This window comes from Seriola lalandi, unplaced genomic scaffold (genome assembly GCF_002814215.2).
Source record: "Seriola lalandi dorsalis isolate HSWRI2012SDOR001 ecotype SW California unplaced genomic scaffold, Sedor1 jcf7180002054216, whole genome shotgun sequence".
Lineage (NCBI taxonomy): Eukaryota > Metazoa > Chordata > Actinopteri > Carangiformes > Carangidae > Seriola > Seriola lalandi.
The window spans coordinates 270,531-291,118 of record NW_019524769.1 but is presented as its reverse complement, the minus strand read 5'-3'; the positions used below and the strand labels follow the sequence as shown (position 1 = coordinate 291,118).

At 39.9% G+C, this 20,588-nt stretch overlaps 1 protein-coding gene across 1 annotated transcript in view; it reads right to left on the bottom strand.

Annotated features, from left to right (window-relative positions):
• pcxb (pyruvate carboxylase b) overlaps window positions 1-20,588 on the bottom strand; it is a 284,512-nt gene that overhangs the window by 178,533 nt on the left and 85,391 nt on the right. The window contains exon 11 of the mRNA XM_023404085.2: window positions 19,822-19,984. Within this exon, the coding sequence (XP_023259853.1) occupies window positions 19,822-19,984 (163 nt within the window). The remainder of the gene's footprint in view (window positions 1-19,821; window positions 19,985-20,588) is intronic.

Below are 20,588 nucleotides of genomic sequence, written 5' to 3'. Positions count from 1 at the left end.
TTCTCTATTTGGTTGTAATAAATCCATAAATCGATCAATTTAAAATTATAGAAAACTGTGGGTCGAGCCTCATTTATTTTTATGATGGTACACTGCACACACATTTATTGATTTAAGGAGAGCCAGCTAAAATAAAGCAATCAAGAAAGAGAAACTGTAAATGGTAAAGAGGGAAACAATTTTTTGTGAGATGAAACATTACAGGTAGACACATTAATTTATAAATGATCACTTGGGGTTATCATGCCAACCGTGTGACACAGGGACTGAAGCTGGGGATCTTTATTATAAGTTGTATCGCTCTCCTTTCATTTCCTGTCATCTCTCTTCTGTCAGCTATCAATAAAGGAATAAAATTCCCCCCAAATGGGTTAAGTTGGCGGCACAGTCGACATATCAGCTTATAGCTGTACTACAACATCTGTAAAGAAATCCTGATCTTGCAACAATCAATGTAGTTTGTGCTGTAAACATGCCAACAACCATCAAATAGCTGTAAACATTTTCTCTGCAGCAGTGCATTTGTGTCTTTCTCTTGTGAAAAAAAATGTTATTAAATAATAACAACAGGCTTAGTGTGACATTTCTCTGCGCAATAGTTGTTAATTCATCATCTGTTGAATGTTAGGCTATTGTCAGTGACTTCATCCCACATCACACCCACACATCACCATTTAGCCAAGCTATTATTGTACACTGCCCGCGACGGTCCACTGCACCGGCATTGGCTGGTTTCAGCATGACCAAACATCAGGGCACCGGACACTTGCTCGGCTTCTGACCTTCACACCCAGCCTAAATATTCAATTATGGCTCTGGGGAAAAAAAATACATTACACCGGAATTCAGGAAAAAGTTTTTGAAATAAACCGCTTAAGAAGCTTTTTTGGGGGGAGAAGAGTCCAGGGGTCATAAAATGTATTCAGCTCATACATGACCTCAGGAATTGTCACATATGTCAGCAGAAAAACACCAACAGTGGAGTACGGATGTTTCCATGGCACACCAGTAAAGCAGTGAAGTAGAAACCTTTGTGTGATGAGGAATGGACACTTAGCAACCTGTGAGCCTGAAGCAAGCACATTATACAGCCAGTGCTGGCAAGGAAAGGTAAAGACAAGAATGTGAATGGGAGCTAATGGGGATAATATGGAAATGGAAAACAAATGGTACCACTGCGGGGCTGGAGCCAAAACCTCAAGCTATCCGTTCAAGATAAATATGCTGTTTATTTTGTTGTTGAATCCCTGTCTCGATCACAGATTGTCGGGTGAACTTTTACTACTGTTTTTTGTTTAACTAATGTTTAACTTCTTACAGCTGTGAACTAAATGATCTTTTAACTGAATAGAAAACAAGAATAAAAAAAGAAGATAGACCTTATATTTCTGAAGTGGACCAATGGACAGGGGGGTTAACTGATTTCCAGCTGACACCCCTTCTGGTGTCAGAAGGTAAAGCGCATTAATGTTCTGACATTTAAAATGCCTGATCAATGGTTTCGCTGGAGCGCGGGAGAACGAGAAATAATTCTACCTGTGTGGGAGGCATTCAAATGCAAATACAGCATGAAAACAAAAACAGAAGGAGGCTCTTGGAACGGGGACGTCACGGGATCACTGAGCACAATGAATAAAACGAGGAACTCTGGCAATAGTCAAATCTGCTGTACATCTTATTTAATTATGTCACATTAATATGGTTGGTTTCACACGCAACATATGGACTAGTTAAGAGCTTTATTCAAATCAAATTTTTTTCAATTACTAATGTTCATCTAATTTTATCTTAATTGCCCTCATCCCAGTTATGTCCAATGAAAAATCTGTTTAACCAGTAGAACCAGCTCTAATCCACATCCATGAAACTGTTTCCCCAGTGCTGCACATTGCGGTCTTTACGCCTGACTAATTTATCTGGTCACTGGTGATGTCTATGGATCAGCTAAATGGGATTCAAAAATGAATTAGATTAGGTGGCTTTCCCCAGCTTATTCTCCCCCCCCCCATTCTCCTCCCCCCTCTCCTCCCTTTGCCCTTCTCACCGTGGTTCATGTCATATATAAGGGCAGTGTGCTTTTTATTACTCTTCATGTACTGATAATAATTGGACTGGATTGCCAGAGCTCCCAGATTTTTTCATCACTTTTGGTCCATCCCAAATTATCCTTTAGCACTGCAGAAATCCTTTTCTGTTTGTTAAGCATATCGAAACAGTGATGCAATTTTAATGCCTTCATTTTCATCTTCTTCGGACTATGACTTTCTTCACAAAATGGAACAGGTATAAAGTGTTTTCACTATACAGCCCATCCAAAACACATCTACCACAGTCTGAGCCAATTCTGAAAAAAGGATCAATACAATATGCTCCATATTACATTGATCTTTTCTGCACTCCACTGATGACCTGTTCATTTTAGGACTGATTTTAAAATCTTGTGGATTGATTTTAGGGCAAAGCATGGCTGAGCTCTAGCTTCCACTGACCTTTAAACTCTTTATGCATCACCTGACTCCCCAAAGTTTTCGGCTGCTGCTTTTATGACTGTTCAAAATTCCACACAAGGACCAAGTAGTGATTGACTCTTTTACATAAAGGCAACTGAACCACAAAATCGACTGTCCCCCTGCAGGGTGGAAACTATCCATGGAGAAGCGCTCAGAGAAGCAGCGCTCGCCGTCTTTGCGCCACATATGTGGAAAAAACTCCCAGGAAACTTGAGGAATGTTTCCACTCTGTCACTTAAATCAAGGCTTAAACCCTTACCATTTCATTAAAGTTGTGATATTTATTCATATCACTGAATGTGGAGTGATGCCTTATTCCTGTTTATTCCTTTTAATTTTTAATGTTTTTTTTTTAGTTTTCAAATGTGTTTTTTTAAGTTGTATTGTTTCTTTTATATCTTAATGTTTTATGTCCCCTGTTTTTAGTACTTTTAATTGCCTTGTTGAAGGTGCTAAACATACAAACCTGCCTTAAATTGCATGGCTCAGACTTTGGAAAGACAAAACTGGAGAGATCGTGTCAGCAAAGTCAGTTTTTCAAATTTAGACTCGTCAACTCTTTGATGAAGCTAAGCTTTTGTAATTATATTGTAATTGTGCTCTTTTGCAACTGCTTTTGTCATTTTTAAGCCTTTCTTTTATCCTATGTTGTCTCAATTTTACTCGTTTGAAAAGTTATCTTTTTCAAGCTTTGATGTCAGTTTATTTCATATTTGACTAAATTTCATATTTTATTCAATAAAGCACTTTGCGATTGTGTTAGTGAGGAGCTTCACAAATAAAGTTTATTATTTATCAGAAATAGCTATATATCATTTATTAGAAATATCAATTCAATCTCTGGCTCCGCGAACATTCTTTATTCTTCAGTCTTTATTGTGTAAGTGTTCAAGACACTGGAATATTTTTTTCAAAATAGCTACTTTAACCGACAGTAATTAAATTTAAAATAAAAAACATAAGCACATTTCCAGAACAAAAGAAATGTTGGGTTTGATAATATGCCCAATGTTTGGTTCGTATTTTATTATTACTTCTGTTTTGTTTTGTATCTTTTCTTTCATATCTGCATGCCACTGCTCTCTTTTCCCCCAATAAAACAGAGAGCCTGCGGGAAGTGATATTTCACTGCCCAACATGGAAAAATAATCAAAAAGGACAAATGCTAACAAACATCTCCTTTGCTTTCCCCTTTTTATTCTGTTACTTCCTTAAGCAGTTTACAAAAACCTCTCTGATCCCCAGGTTACTCTTTCCCACTATTTCCTCTTCGCTTGACCTGTCAGCTTCCAACCGCATCCCCCCCACACACCCCCTCCCTCTTTGCTACTTATTTTTCCCCCTCACCACCCTGGAGTCTGTTTGCTTTCCTTTCTGGGTGTTTAAAGTCGGTTTGCAGAGTTGCACTTTGTCCCTCATTCACCTTTTCCAACCGCTCGCTGCCTGCCTCGACACGGTACACACTCGCTTCCTTCACCTCATCTCTCCACACGTTCTTTTTCTTCCTGTTTATCCCTCGCTCTCCGTCTCCTTTCTGTTTGTTCTCTCTCCTGCGGGTGCTGCATTGTAAACACTCTGTATCCCACGGCGATTTGAAGAGCCTCTTTTTAATGCAAGCCAACTGTCACACACAAATGTGCACGCACACATGTGACTTAACGTTTACAGCGAGCAGCACAGAGAAATTCACTCACAAAGGGCCACTTGCACGGAAACACACACACACTGTTCTGGGTCACATTTGCGGACATTACTTTTTTTGCGGACTGCTACTAACACTACTTGCCTAACTCTGACCTTGGCCTTAACCAGTGACCCAAATATCAGCTTTTGTTGGGCACAGCTTCTGCCCCCAATTGGACAAACTGGTCTTTAGTGTGAAATTTGTCCCCAAGAGTAGCCTGTGACCGACAGACTCTCTTTCTCACTCACTCACTCACTGTCACTTAAGCTGACAATCTTGATATATGTATTGGTGCAATATCAAAAACTTCAAATTCATCTGTATACCAATGCCTCTGAAGGCCTCATGGTACAGGCCCCCAAACACTGACACACTGTTAGATGAACACTTCACACACCCCACAGTGTTTTGTGTAATCAGACCCCTCTGGTGGTCTCCCTCTCTCCTCTTAATCTCTCCATGTTTTGATCACCCTCTTCTCTTTTCAACCTCTTGCCGTTTCTCCCCATGCCTCTGTCTCTCTTGCTCTGTGTGTCATCGCCCCCTCACTCACTCTCTCTCCCTCTCTCCATGTCTGTCTGTCCAGTCCTTTCTTCTCTGCCTTCACTCTTCAGAGGGCTCTTCATTTCACTGGAACGACGGATGAGAGGCTGGGGCCATCTGCAAGAGCTGATAAAACCACCCTCACACACACACACACACACACACACGTACATGCACAGATACTGACATACATACAGATGCAGAAACAAGGATACAAAACGAAGACAGAGATGCAGATGCATCACTAAACCTGTAGATGCACGCACAGCTCAAGAACACACTGAAAGACACACTCCAGTGAACAGACACTGGAAAAAGAAGTGTACGCACACCATTACACACAAAAAGACACACATCCCCACTCCAGCCAGACAGTCGGTATGTAGGACACATGTGCTGAAACCTCTTATACATATTCTGCATGTCAAGAGGGAGAGAATGGAAAGAAAAAAGAGAGAGAGAGATGAAAAATGTAGACGCAAAAAAAGTGTAATTAACTAGCTAGCGACTAGAATAAAGATGAGTAGGAAAAGAGTTGAGGAAACACGGGCGGTCATGAGGGAGAGTATAAAGATGTGTGAGAGATGGAAGGCAGCGAAGAGGAAAGGGTGATGAAGATGCAGAGAGAAGGAGAGGCGGGATGAAAACATGATGGACACTAAGGGCCTGGAGCAGGGATTATGCAAAGAGAGACGAGTGAAAGGAAAGTTGAAGAGTTGGTCAGCGCGTTGGAAGGTGACATTGCAGAGCTTTAGTGAAAACACTGAATTATTTTAAAACCAGGAAAAACTTTCTACTGAGCTGAGTCGAACAAGAGCGATCCTGAGAGAACAGTGGCTTCCACTTGAAGAAAACACATACTGGTAGATTTGCATACATAGAGGAGCTAACTGCTTTGGTGTCTGAGGGACCAAACAATGCTCATTAGTGTTTGCTGTATCTATACTCTATGCTCTAACCATTAATGAAATATTCCATCCCCATAATTAAGCTTATAATAAATAGAGAATGCGATGCTATCTGGGGAATCGGTGCGCTATCTGAGCCACACTTCTGTCAAACTGGCCCAACATGAGGATTCTTGGTTAAACTAGTCAAACACACTTAATTAATTCACTGTAATTCTGCTTTTCAGTCATCACAAAGACTGCTGACTGAAGCACAAGCCAGTACACTGACAGACACCAGCTCTGCATTATAATGTGCCAGCTCATTTCAACGTTTGAGAAACCATGGCATCCGGTAGCTCCTGTCATACTAATGCAGGGCCACCGTTGGACACCGGAGTCTTTTGCAACAGCTAGTGCTGAAAACAATCAAGGAGTCCTTCTTCAGCGCTCTGTTTCTCTATTAACATGCAGAGAATCACTTATCTGCCAGTCCAACTGAGTGGCCATGCTCTCAGAGGAAACGCGTGGCTGCTGTCACTAATACCAATTAAAAGTTGTGACTTTGCCTAAGAAAATGAGGTCAGATTCATGTTGTGATTAGGCTGGCTTTTCTCTATGCTGCCTTGGCAACTGAGGGTCACAGAATCTAAGATCGGCCTCAAGAGAAATTACTTTAAATGAGCCAACGTGGTTGGTTTACTGGTACAAAGTACCGCTGTGCCAGTTTTGACAGTGATATATATATATACACACACACACATATATGGGTTTCATAGAGTGAGTATTCCATATTATTTCTAGTCTTTGATTTTGTGTGAAATCATTCATGAATATAAGCCCTTGTTTACCAGCTTGCTTTCTCTTTATTTATTTAAATCTGACATATTTTCCAGAATATCATCCTCAAGATGGTCCTGGATGGTTTTCACTACTGTGCTGTTTCACACTGAATGTTAAAACAAAGTTACATTACATGTCATTATTTAAGTCTAGCAATGTCTGTAAAAAGTGACATATTAAATTGAATCCCATCAAATTCAACTGCTCAAGTGTGATGTTCTTCAAATAAATTCGACTCTTATTAGATCAGAGCCCTGTGTGCTGAAATCTAATGGGTGAAAAGTAGAAAAACTGTGTTTCTGATAAGTGAAAAGAACAAATGACTAGCTCTACACAAGGACGCTTTTATTTTTGTCTTAACAGTCACTACAGTCTGTGCTGTTAATCATGATCTCGGTCTTTGTAAAATAGGCAGTCAGGGAGGACTTCAAACTGTCCTAAAAAGACCTTATTAAAATACGGCTTTAACGCAAAGAAACCAGCAATTATGGGGCCGTGGAAATATTTTTAGTAAAAAAAGAACGCAGAGTAAAGAAAATAGTTTGGTAGAAAAGTATTCTCAGAAAATGACTGAATGTTATTCAGTCAGTCAGTTGCTCTCTGAAATCACTCCTACTGGATAAAAGGCACAACTAATGGGGCACACGAATACACACATCCGAGGATTGTTCCTAAATTAAGCACAGCCGTTTTGCACACTGTGCGCAAAAGAATGCTGAGTCGCAAAGAGGTCTTCACTAATGTACAAGGGACCTGATTAAAACTGACAGTGCAGACATGGGAACTCACTAATTCAACCGTTCAGTGCTGTACAGCAACACGGACACATGAATACATACAGGCATTTTTTCCTCCACAAACACAGAGACAAGATTTGTAAACAAGCAATTGAGAGACTGGAGAAAAGAAAATAATGACAGAATAAACAGTGAGTTTGTCTGCGAGACACCTTGGAAAATACAGACATGAACCATGAAGAGGACAGTGCAGACAGAAAGAAATACTACAGGAAGGAGGAGGAGGGAGGAAATAGCACACAGGTATGAAATGAAGAGAGAGTGACAAATAGGGTAGTGTAAGCAGAAGAAAAGAGCAGTATATTGTGAAAAAGGGAAACCGGGGACCAGGTGTATATAAAGAGAAAGAGGAAAACAAGGGAGGAATCCAATTTAGACGAGTCAGGGAGGGGTGAGCAGGATGGAGGAATAGGGTACTAAGAAGTGAGAAATAAGGAGAAGATTTCCATAGAGAGCTATGGAAGGAGGGAGGAATGAAAGAGAGGGGAAGGATGTAAGAAGGGGAGACAATAGGCGATGTACAAATAAATAGAAAGGGGAGGGGGGTTGAAAAAGAAAATGACAGAACAAGAGCATAAAAATTAGATGAAAAGGAAAAGCGTAGAAAGTGAAGGGAGACCTGCAAAAACAAATCAGCAACATGAGAGAGAAGCGAGGAGCAAACCAAGAGAAGTAGAAATCAGGGAGGACAGAGAGGGAGGCAAAAAATAGATGGGAGACAACAACGTGAAAATAGGGTGAAAGAAAACATGGAAAGAAATATGAAGCTGCAAAATCCAATCAACTAACACACCACAGGGAGAAGTGCAACAAGACAATGGTACACGAGGGAAAAACGAGAAATGACGGAGAGAGAAATAGTGAATAATAACTACAAAGAAAACTAGAGCAGAGGAAAATATGAACTGGAAGAGGTTAGATGGGAAAGATAGCGACAGAACAGAAAGAAAGTGAAAACAGAGGAGGAATGATAAATGAGAAGAGTTAGGAGGAAGGGAGGAGAGAGTCGATCGGCTGGAAAAACAACATAAACGACAGGAATATGAGACTGGGATGAGGTTTGTCTGGAGCGAGGACATTCAATTATAGACACACAAACACACCTGTATGCACGCAGACTCACTTCTACATGCATGTAGCATACATTAATCTTCCCACACACCTGCGTATAAGTCTAGGCCTCATATATATATACATATAGACACAGAGAAGGAAATTGAGAGAGCAGGAAGTGAGGAGAACAGATGGAAATGGCTCTGGAAAAAAGGGAGAAAGGGATAATGGGGAAAAAAGCTATAACAGGGCATAGAGAGATACAGTATAGATAGGTCACCCATTACTGTACATGGAGTTTTACTGAGAGATAATATGTGGGCAGAGATGAGGTTAATGTTCTTGTGGTGGAGTAAATGAAAACAAGACGTCAGTGGTTTCTTTATGGCCACAAACGGGGCTTTTTGTGAACCTTTCTAAATTTATTACCACACAGAAATAGATACTGTAGACATGGAGAGAGCAGGATTCATCTGAATGTTGTAGCATCTTTAAAATAAGGCTGAAGCAAATAGAAAATAGTAGTGTGATAAGTTTTGGATGATTCAATGAGGAGTACAAACCGAAAAAGACAGGGCAAAAAACAGCACAGGTAAGGTGAACTGAGTGAAGGGGATTATTTTTCTTTAATTCAGAGAGTTAGGATTAGGTTGTAACTGTTGTATTTTGTTTCTGAAGACTGGGTTATATTTGGTTTTTACTGTGAAAAGGGGACATAAACATATGGAAATGGAAGGGAAAATAGCTGCAGAAATTACCTTCAAGCTACTGTTTGTAAGCAGTGAAGAAATGACAACATATATATATATACACACACCACTCTTTAGCTTCTTACTTCAGTCCTGCTGAATGTTTTGTTTGTAATTTTGAGTGGAGGTGAAGTCTAACTGCTACAGACAAGTTATTTTAAAATTAAATTCAGCACCTTCTTCACTTGAAACAGCTCTACATCCACAACAACTTAACTCCCCCACTGATACAGAATGATCTCTCACCTGCAGCATCATTTGAGAAATATGGCAAGACATTACTGTAAATACTGAGGGAAATTAAGATACCTACTATATTAATACCTGTATACCATTTTACTTTAAATAAAGAATGTCATTATATGTGAACTAGCTAAAATGTGAACACTAACATTATTAACATTATCTCAATAATTCAATTCAAATATCGCTTATCAGTAGATTCTATTGTAATGTCATTTACTAAAGTGCAGGTGGCTGAATCACATTTTTTTTTCTTTGTTTTTTTTTTTTAAACAAGCAACTAAGCAACAATTCCTATGTAAGGTTAATGCTACATAAGATCACACTTGTGCCCTCATCACCAACACTCACTCTGTACCATAATATTGAGCTGCAACTCAGTGACATCAGAAATGTAAAGATGTAGGCTATTACAATTTAAATATCCAGAAGTATCCCCTCCAGCTCGTCTACTGTTAGACCCAACATTTCTCTTACCATTTCATAAAAAGCTTCCCAAAAGTTATATCTTAATATTGTAACTAACTTGCCTTGTGCAGTAAGTTTGTACTAAGTTATAGCATTCAAATAAAGCTAGGTTTGGACTTGTGCATCGATGGTGCCAATACTACAAAAATTGAAACAGATAGTCATTACTACCCTCATCACTCGAAGTTCTGTATCACTGCAAGTGAATGAAAACCGAGTAACAACAATAATCTCAAAAATCTATTGCACTGAGTATCTTTATGACACATGGAAACAGTGTGGAACAGCCTGCAGATCTCCAGTCCTCCTCCTGATATCTACATGGTGGAATTTCTGTTTGAAAATGTTACCATGAAACTCATTTGCTCTACTTTGTTTTCTGTTATATTCCCGTGTGAGATGTCTCCATTGACTGTTCCCTGCTGCAACAGACAAGTTTCCCTATAGGAATTATTCAACTTTTTCTAATTTTCCAAAAATTGAAACAGGTAATCATTACTACTCTCATCACTGGAAGGAGTTCTGTATCACTGCAAGTAAATGAAGACCCAGTAATAGCAAAGACCCCAAAAATCTATTACATTGATTGCCTGTAATAGTTGGGATTTCCTTTACGCCACGTGAAACCAGGAGCAGTTAAACTGAAAATTGAGAGTGTGACAGAGCATTTCAGAGTCTGCACTCATGCATGTTTCCCAATTTTCAGTAAGCTTTGGTCTTTGAATGACAATAGATTTTAGTGTTAAGCACATTAGAGTCTCCTGGATGAGCTGCAGCAACAGGATGAAAAACTAGGCTCACTGTAGTCACTCATATGTGCAAAGCAATTTAAAAAAAATAAAGACCAAAACCTCAAACACCAATCATTACCCAGCGTGTTGAAATGTCAAATATTTATGATTAAACTGTGTCTGACTCCATGTTATTAGTAATGATTTCTTAGCAGGTTGTATATTATTAGTAATGATTTTTTCTGGCTATTTTGATACATGAAATTACAAGTGATATGACAACATGTATATGAGAGGGGAGAGAAGATGAATAGGTATCGGAGAGGCAGAGAAGAAAAGAGGGAAAAGGGAAAAAAGTGAGACAATAATTGGACAAAACCACAAAATGCACGAGCAGCAAATTGAGTAGAGAGTGCACTAATGGAGGAAAGGGAGAAATGTCACTCCATAAAATACTGGGCTAATTCAAGCTCATAATCACCATGGCAATGAGTGGCAGAGATGTAGCGGGGACGGGAGGGGTAGAACAATGTATCACACTCAAAAATAGATGAAATTTGACCAGAGATTATGTGAAAAAACACCAGGATGGTTACACACACACACAAAAAGGAGACATAATGGTTCTTTCCTCCGTCACACACCAGCACTCATTCTGTAGAAATACACACACAGATACACACACTGCAAGAGTAAGTCTGCTCACGTTGAAGGCTCTCCACGCATGACCTTCTCAAGGTCAAAGGGTGGTTTCTTTGGAAATTACACCCTGTACGACTGTGTGTGTGTGTGTGTGTGTGTGTGTGTGTGTGTGTGTGTGTGTGTGTGTGTGTGTGTGTGTGTGTGTGCCTGCGGTGCTGGCGGTTCGCCCACCTGCAGGTGTGTGTTTCTGGTGATCTAACACCTGGTCAGGGGTCCTGGATGTTACCAGAGTTAACAAGGCGGCATGCGAACAGTGTGTGTCCCTCACGCTGTCTACATTACTGATTTCTGTGTATTTGCTACTCGTTACAAGTTTTTCGTTTTGTGCTTTCACACCTGTAGTTTGTTTGATTTGTTTCAGAACAAGAAACAAAAAAATGATGTGTTATTGGTCTTTCACAAAGAGCTCAAAAAGTAAACATGAAGTTGTGTCATTGACTGGACAGTTTTGCCGACCCTGGATCATTATCACTACATGATCCAACATAGGGAAATCAAGTACTGATGCTGTACTGTACTGAAAATTTATGTGTCTATTTATCATCCTGATGTCACAAAGAGCTCATGAAATAATGAGCATTATTATTCAAAACTGCAGCTGGACCTCATATATCATAGCTGCTGACCAACAGACAGAAGGAGGGCAAAAGAGGCTTTGAATTCTGTAACATTATGGGAGGAGAGTTACTATTTGACCGCTATAGCTAGAACAGTACACAAGCCCGACACATCTGTTTTAACTCTTTTTCACTTGCTGATATATCTGGGAAAATTCCCCACGCTCACAATGTGACACACATTCGTGTTACCAGATGAATGTTCTTGTACAAATATAGGCTATAAATTGTTTGAACAGATCAGTAAACTTAAAAGTTCATGATCAGCAGATTCATGCTAAAATTGCATATCTAACATAAAATCCTGAGCTTTCCTTTCACTCCAGAGTGCAGACTTGTCTTTTAAGGCAGCCTGAGTCTGGTTGTTAGTTTGATGACCACATTCACATCAGCCCAAATGAATAACACTTAACTAGCCAAAGCACCAGAGTTTGTTTGACCCATAGAAAACATGTTGGTTGTTAAAATCCTGATGTAGATATTGGGACTTTTCACAGAAATCCAAACTTAAGGAGAACAAAACAATCCAGGGTCAATTACCACCAATTATATCAGTGACTGATAGCTTTATTAATGGAAATGAAGAAAATGAAGGATAATAGTGACGAATCATGGCGCTGTCAACTGGAACCAACGTGGGGTGCAGGGTGTTTATGGTGTGCAAATGAAGGTATTTATGAAGATGTGCAAAGCAAGACAAACACACTTCCTCTAATTAGGACTCAACCTATTTTCAAACTCAAAATTGTTCTTTGGAGGATGGGGCACACACACACACACACACACACACACATTCATGCACTCACGCACGCACAAAGAAATAGACAAGCTTACACACACACACAGCAGCAGCATTGTAAAATGTATTATTAACACATTGAGTGACGCATGCAAATGTGTTCCAATAAAAGAAACAAACAAGAGAACGATGCATGGTGGGGTGGGATGGAGGAAATAGAGAGACAGATTTGAGTTACGCTAGTAGACAGATTCGGAAGTAGAAGAGACAACTGATTTATGGGATGAATTGCAGAATGACAGTTTCTTTTCTGATATTCAAATTTGGATAGATAAGGAAATGAAAGAGGGAGGAGAAGATGAAGAAGCGAGGTCTTGTACCTCCCTCCAGGCTACCAATGCTGCCAGCGTAAGGGTTTTCAAACCTCTGTAGCTACATGGGTTGCTTTGGATGACAGACAGTGTCCACTGAATAGCACATGATAGTGGGAAGGAAGGAAAAAGAAAAGGCAAACAGGGGAGGAGGAAAAGGAAGAAGTGAAACAAGGTGGTGAGGAGGATAATAGGAACACAGGGAGGAGAGAGGACCAGCAGGATTTGGCCTTATTCTTATCTTTTTGTGGAGACAGAAGGTGGGCCAAGGAAGAGAAAGAAGGTGAAGATGAGACAAAATAAGGGAGGGAGGGAGGGAAGGAGGGAGGGAGAAGATATGGTAGGATGTTAGGAGGTTAAGAATGGGTGAAATATGAAAATATGGAGGGAGGGAGGGAAATCTGGATATAAATCTAATAAGAAATGAGAAATTAGTAGGAAAAAAAGGTAAAAATGAAGAGAGGTTTGTTAGGATGGAAAGTTAGGAAGGAGGAAAAAGAAAGGGGAGGCAGGGAGAAATGGTCGATTATGATGGAGTGATTTATACAGATGAATGGAGACATCTGTGGAAAAAAAGATTGATGGATAGATCAGCAGATAGATGGAGAGACAGAAAGGTGATTGCTGCTCCCTTGTTGATGCTATCAGATACAGACAAAGACAAATATCTCACACACTCTCTTCCTTCACTCGTTTACTTCTGTGCTGAAATATCAAATTCACCCTCTTCTGTTTTTCCCTGCAATGTACAACAAAACCATGTTTCCCCGCCTTTACCTCACAGGAGTATCATGATTTTGGGCTTCAGTAGATTGTCTTCATCATCCACTTATCAGAATACAGGAATAAAGGCTTTTCCACCCATGCTTCTTAAGAATCAGCTTCACATCACACAAAGCTAAACTGATAACAGAGCTTACCCACCAAAAGGATGGCGGATACATTGAATGTGACAAGTGCCTGCTGAAGGAAAATAGATTAAAATACAAAATGTCAAGGTGCTGCATTAATACTCTCCCCCTCTCCTTCCCTCCCTGCTTGCTTGATCCCAAAGCACGCAGTCCATCCCTCCCTGTCATTCTGTCAACAGCGCTGCAGCTACCCTCATGCTATGACATCCATCACTCCTCATCCTCATCTCTCCCTCCATCGCTCCATCCCTCACTTCAAACCTTCGTGTTATAATTTTCCCTATATACACCTCTTTTCTCCGTCTTCTTTTGCCTTGACACTGTATTTTGTTTGCTGTATGGTGTGTTGCTTCACATGGTAAAATGTAAACATCTGTTAAACCTGATATAAGTGCAACTTAAAAGGCCAAGAATGTAAAGCATAAGAAAAAAACTCAAGTCATGCCATTACCCAAAGTCAGTGCTTTTTCACTGTAAAGGTGTCATGAAAAATACTAGTAACTTGTTATGATATTCTAATGATTTGCATCACATGCAAATCTTTCTCTCATGTTTACCAGACAGTGTTTAGCTGCCAGAGCAGCAGCAAAGAGCCTTCACTTAAACAGCTGTCAATTAAAAACTACTCTTTTTTTCCTAGTCCTAATTATTCTCCTCAGTATGCTTATTAAAATTAATATACATTTTTAATCAAAATGTAATTTCCAAGTGTAAAAAAAAAAAATCCTAGAAATGTATAGAATTTAGAATTTCGACTTATAATTATCAACCATAGTGAACTGAACCAATATTTAATTTTTGTCAAAATACACTTCGGTTGTGCTGGTGGTCCATTTTAACACAAGATCTTATACAATCCAGCAAACCATCATTCATTAACAAACACATCTGTCAGCCATAAGGGTGCACTGGCTCACTTGGCTTTCAAACTGTAAACAGACATGCAAGGGACTGTGTTGGTGGGGGTGCGTGCAGGTATTACTGAAAAGATGAAATATTTGTTCAGGAAGACTGGGTAATGATGAGTAATAATAACTAGGTTGTTCATTACATCAGAACTACAAACAACAAAACTAAGAGGAAAGATTTTACAACTCTAAATGTATCACAGTGGCTGCAGCCTGTTTCACACAATGCTATTATATGTCGAACCTTATTCTTACAGCCCATCATCCAGTCTAGATGATAATGACTGAGTTTTGGTCACTACTGCAGCTCTGTGACATCAGGAGCTGAATATATTGTTTTTTCCTAAGCCAATTTCCTTTTTAATATCGTAACTTAAGGATTCCAGGACGAAGACAACCTTGCGGTGAGACTGTTTTATCAACTGATGATAAAACTTGATGCTTCACCACCTTAATGTCAGGTTAACACCATGTATTCTGTGTGAATTGATTGAAAAGTGTTTAGTTTTCAGAGAACAAAAAACTGTCTGCACTACAATAAACAGTACCAGACAGTCGTAATGCAGACACAAGGCAACAGCAGGGGGCGCGACACTGCAATTGTGGGTCAGACCTTTGAATAAAAGCTGAGTAATGGTTGCTTTTAATATTGCTGTACTTCTCTCAGTGCAAATAATCTATCCTACCTTGTTTGCTTCTGTTGCTCTGCTTCTCTGCACCTATTTCCTTCACCTGCTCTGAAAGCTCCATTAAAAGGAGATAGGAGAACAGGATGGACAGCTCTCATATGACTCTTTAATTTTTCCTTTCTCCCCTAACAGAAAATGAAGTCAAAGAGACGTGAAACAAAGGTGTACCCATTACCGAGTAGACCTGTTAGGTCTTTGCTTCTGTTTCACGCACAGACACCCATCAGTCTACTGTCTCCACATAAAGTAAAAAAAAATATTTTCTCCTCCCTGTCTGGATTTCTTGAGCTATACCATTTCATCTCTTTTCCTTGCCTATTCCAACATTGGTCACCTCTCCTTCTGTTCTGGTGTCTTCCTCATTTCTTCAAGGCTTTCTAAGCTGCAAAAGCACTAGTACTTCAGCATCACTTACCAGTTACCTGATTTTTGTGCTGTATGAATGAACAAGCCTCTCCAATACAGTGTATGACTCCTGCCCTCTATGCTGACACACAGCTGTTCACAGAACTGACCACACTGAGCAAGTGACGGATGAGTTTCGGTTCAAAGGTTGATGCCACTGCAGCATCCTTCAAAGTCTCTCTATTTGCTTCTCTAAGATTTGTGCATCCTGTCCAGGGGAATCTGTATCTCCACTCGTTGAAACCAATAATCCAAGTTGCATTCAAGTTACCAAAAGTCCATAGCGTGACAACTCTCTCACCCTCCACCTTTCACTGTGGCTGACCTTGTCGCGGCCGTTCCGTAATAATTTATTCATCTGTCCCTCAAACATGGCATTCCTACATCCATGCTTTTCTGTCTTGATTTTGTTTGGTTCAATCATATTGCATGATGATGGTAGGGGGTTGTTGCTACGTTAGCATGTTTCATAGCTCAGATGCATGGCTAAATAGTTCATGAAGGCAAAGGAAAGGAGGGAGGTCGGGAAGAGCAATAGGGGAAAATGGGCAGATGCACCAAACTTTAGTGCTTAAACAAGAGAGCGAGGAGGGATGAGGAAGACGAAGTGGAAAAAATGTGCATTATTTTGAGACAAGTGGAAAGTGGGAGGGAAGAATAGAGTGATGCAGAGAGATCTGAAGAGAAAAATATGAGGCGAACACAAGGCAGAAAGCCCTTGAAGTGGAAAGGTCACAAGCTATTCCATGGCTACTCTGACAATTTGTTGAGAAAAGCAGTGTACAGCACAAGCAGTGATTTTCACAGTGACAAGTAATGCACACTGAAAGTGAGAAGACCACATAATGGGGATGTTATTTAAATAGCTTATATTTTTTGGCCTGCATCGCCAAATCAGGTGTGAATCTGATGTGTATGCTGCTGATCTGATTACAGCTCAACTGCTTCATCTGAATGTGGTCATATGGATATGGATAGGTTTATGTTAAAAATATTTGGTCTGATTATTCAGCTACACAAACTGTTAATAGACTAAAAACAACTGCCCCTGGGAGATAAATTAACAGAGTCAAATTCAATTGAAATAAATCTGTGTGCACAACACAACAATTTATTTCTCCCGCTCACTCAGAACCAGGAGACAGATGATTTGTTTGATTGGAAAGCCACTGGTGCAAATCGAATTCAATCACATCCAACGAGTCAAAAATCACTTTGTTAAGCCACCAGGCGGCATTGGCACTATTTTATTCACAGCATTCATGAAAAGCTGGAAGGAGAAAAACAGACAGTCTCCAGGAATTTATAGTTTCAAAAATTACTGTAAAATTTGACATGCAGACAATATTATCATAACAGTGATCAGCTTCCCCCCGTCTACTCCTGTGCACTTCTGAACTGTAGATTTCTGACACCTTACTGAAGGAAACTGTGCATGTCACACTACATTATTTGTTTTTTTTTTTAGCTTTTCTGCACTGTTGAAGGAATTAATTCCATTTTATTCCCTCAAGCAGATTCCTCCCACATTTAGTAGAATCTAGGCTACAAACCAAACATAACCCAGCCATAGTCATTGGGCCCCCAAGGCACTTTAAGCACTGTGCTCAGCTGAGGTCAAAATCACCATTATCACTTAACATTATCTTTTACAAATGGCGTGATTTGTTTTTATTCTGGTAAGTAGCTGTTTTATTCTTTTTAAACACCTTGTTTTAATTCTGGTCTGCTATGTTTTTTTGATTCAAGCTGGCTTTCATTACCAATTTAATTATTTGTAAAGCGCTTTGTGACACTGTTACAGGCCATAAAAGCTAACAGAGAATGGGCAAAAAGAAACACATTAAAGAAAGGCAGAGAATAAAGCATGGGAGAGAGAAAATAGAGTAGAGGGGTGGGTGGGTGGGTGAGTGTACAGTATCGGGTGAAGGGCAAAAGGACCTGACAGCGAAAAGCATCCAGGGATCAGACCTCATCAGTTAGAGAGAGATTTGCAGAGACACAAAGAGCAATGGCATATATGGTGTGTAGATATACAGGATACATGCCTGTGGTTGGATACATAAAGTACTCTTATAGTGACCTATGTGTCTTCTCATGTGTGAACACTGCCAAGGAAAATCACTGGTCCACTCAAAAAAGGCACATGGATACGGTCAATACTCAGAGCCACACCAAGTATGTACAAAAAAATGCTGAAGACACACACAGAAAGCATCTATAAACATTTATAAACAAAACTCATTTTATATATATATATAGAGAGAGAGAGAGAGAGAGAGAGAGAGAGAGAGAGAGAGAGAGAGAGAGAGAGAGAGAGAGAGAGAGAGAGAGAGAGAGAGAGAGAGATGAAGATGAACATGCATTCATTCAGTCATGCAGGAATACACATGCACAGAGGGAATTCATGTCATCCCACTCATAGACCCCATATGGCAGTCTATGTTTTTGCAGCAAATTGCAGCAATAGAAGCCACTTTATGAATCAGTGTGACAGACTATGATTCAAGCCCTGGGTGATCTCTGCAGCTGTGACTGTGTGCACATGTGTCACATACAGTGTATGCACACACACTTGGATGAAGACATTCTATTATCTCTGATTAGCAGAAAGTTCCATAAAAGCAAAGCTTGTTATCATCACTGAATTATGGGACTGCTTGTAATATGAAACAGGCGCTTGTACTACAGATGCCACTGAGGATAAACACTTTATGTATGTTTGGTAATGCTATATCATAATATAAAACATGATCTCTTAAAAGCTAATGGTATGGTGCATTCACAAACCTAAACATCAAATGTACCCTACATTTGACATGTGGATGTGACGCCATGTTGCTTTGTAAGCTTTTTATATGACACATGAACTAAAGTGAAACTGCATACATTTCAATTATGTTGTATAAAAAAATCTTAGAAGCAAAGAGCTTAATGTGCTAGCGGGGATCTGGCAATTTACCACTCAATGTTGAAAATGGACAGTATGTCAGTGTAGGAGAAGAATCTGCTATGAATGTTTTCAAGGTGCCATCACAAAGCTAAAGAAAATGAGTTTGATTCAGTTTTCTGTGGTTCTTTTTACTGGGAACCACATGATGTGTTGTTTAAGAAGATACAAAACATGGATGATGCCCAACGCCAGAGTTGTTGCTAATTTCACATAGCCGAACGTATCTCCACAGCGCTGTGTCAGGACTGGAGAATTGTGTGGCTGCACTCATTATCATTCTGCTAAAGAGGAAAAATGCCCTGGCAACTTTGCATTTCTTTAAACCAATCACAATCATCTTAGGCTGTGCTAAGCCCAGGATGCAGCAACAGTACCCCTGCAAAATAGTGTCAGAGGGAAACTTCTGCACATGGGGGGGTTGAGTACTATCAGCAACAGACAGCAGAGATGTATGTCGACTGTGTGATTGCACGATCCAAATCCCAATCAAAATTTGTGGTTTTCAGCTTGTAGGTTGCTTGGAGGTAGTTTTTTCCCGTAGCGAAGGGGATTTTGAAAATGGTAACAGGCAGGGGAAGCAGAAAGGGAGGAGAATGATGCCCAAAATAGGCACTCATTAGCAGGTTTATACGTATAGCCTACATCCGTAGAGTAGCTATGGTACAGCCAGTTATTTAGAGAAAACCTGGGAAATTAGAAAAAATGCCCCTTATTTGGTTGGTTGCTGTTTTTACTGTTTTGCTGGGGGGGGGGTTTGTTGTTGTTGTGTGGGTTACTGGAAGTTGGCTTTTTAGTGCATTTGCCTTCAGCTCTGCACATTCAAATTCATATTTTTTGTGTTGGATGTAAAGCTATGACTTTTAAACCCAAATGGGATGGGCCACATGTTGGGCAGGACAAGGAGTAATTGTATAAGGTACCAGGGCTTGATTACGACAAGTGGTCTTTCTGCTCCCCTTTGATCAGAAATCACTTGAAAACTACTTTAAAATGTTTATTATTTTAAGATAGAGCCTACCTCAATCCTGCCGGTGTCTGGCTGGAAGCCTCTGGCTGGGTCTTCGGTTGTCACTCTGCACTGGATAGCACAGCCATTCACCCTGATCTTGTCTTGTTTGAGGCCCAGGTCTGGCAGGCTGCGGCCCTCACAAACATGCAGCTGGGCATGCACCAGGTCCACACTGAAAGGAGAGAGAGAGGCGATGAGGTGAATACATCGATTGAAGCTGTTAACATGTTGTGAATAGATCTGAATCTCCCTTGATGTCAACTTGGAGAACATTCAACCACATTTTAAGAACAGTGAAGCTATTTATTCAATATAAACATCTTTAGCTATTCTTGGTCTCAAATCAAGATGGGGAGGATGTGGCGTTTCAGTGGATGTGAGGATTTTTCCAGCACCTCCCATTTAGGCAAATTAATCTGTAATGTATGAAAAGAAAACAACTCCTCATGGATGCCTCTTAATAGCAAAAACAAATTGGATTAAAACAAAAGAAACCTGAGTTATAATTTGATATTGCTGAAACAATGGCTCCTGAGGAAGTAAGTAGGAAAGCAAGTTTTATATATTCAAACCAAACTGATAAATTAGCAATATCACTTTTTAGAGATTAGAAGGTATTCTAAGGTCATGGAACATGTAGAAGCACCAAGTCAAAGGCAACCAGATCACTGTTATATGATCTTAAAGAGTAACTTTTTTGTTTCACATGAGCAGATAGTTTATACATGGTTGCAAAGATGTCCAGCATGAGTTTTGAGCACTTTTGTGACTAATTA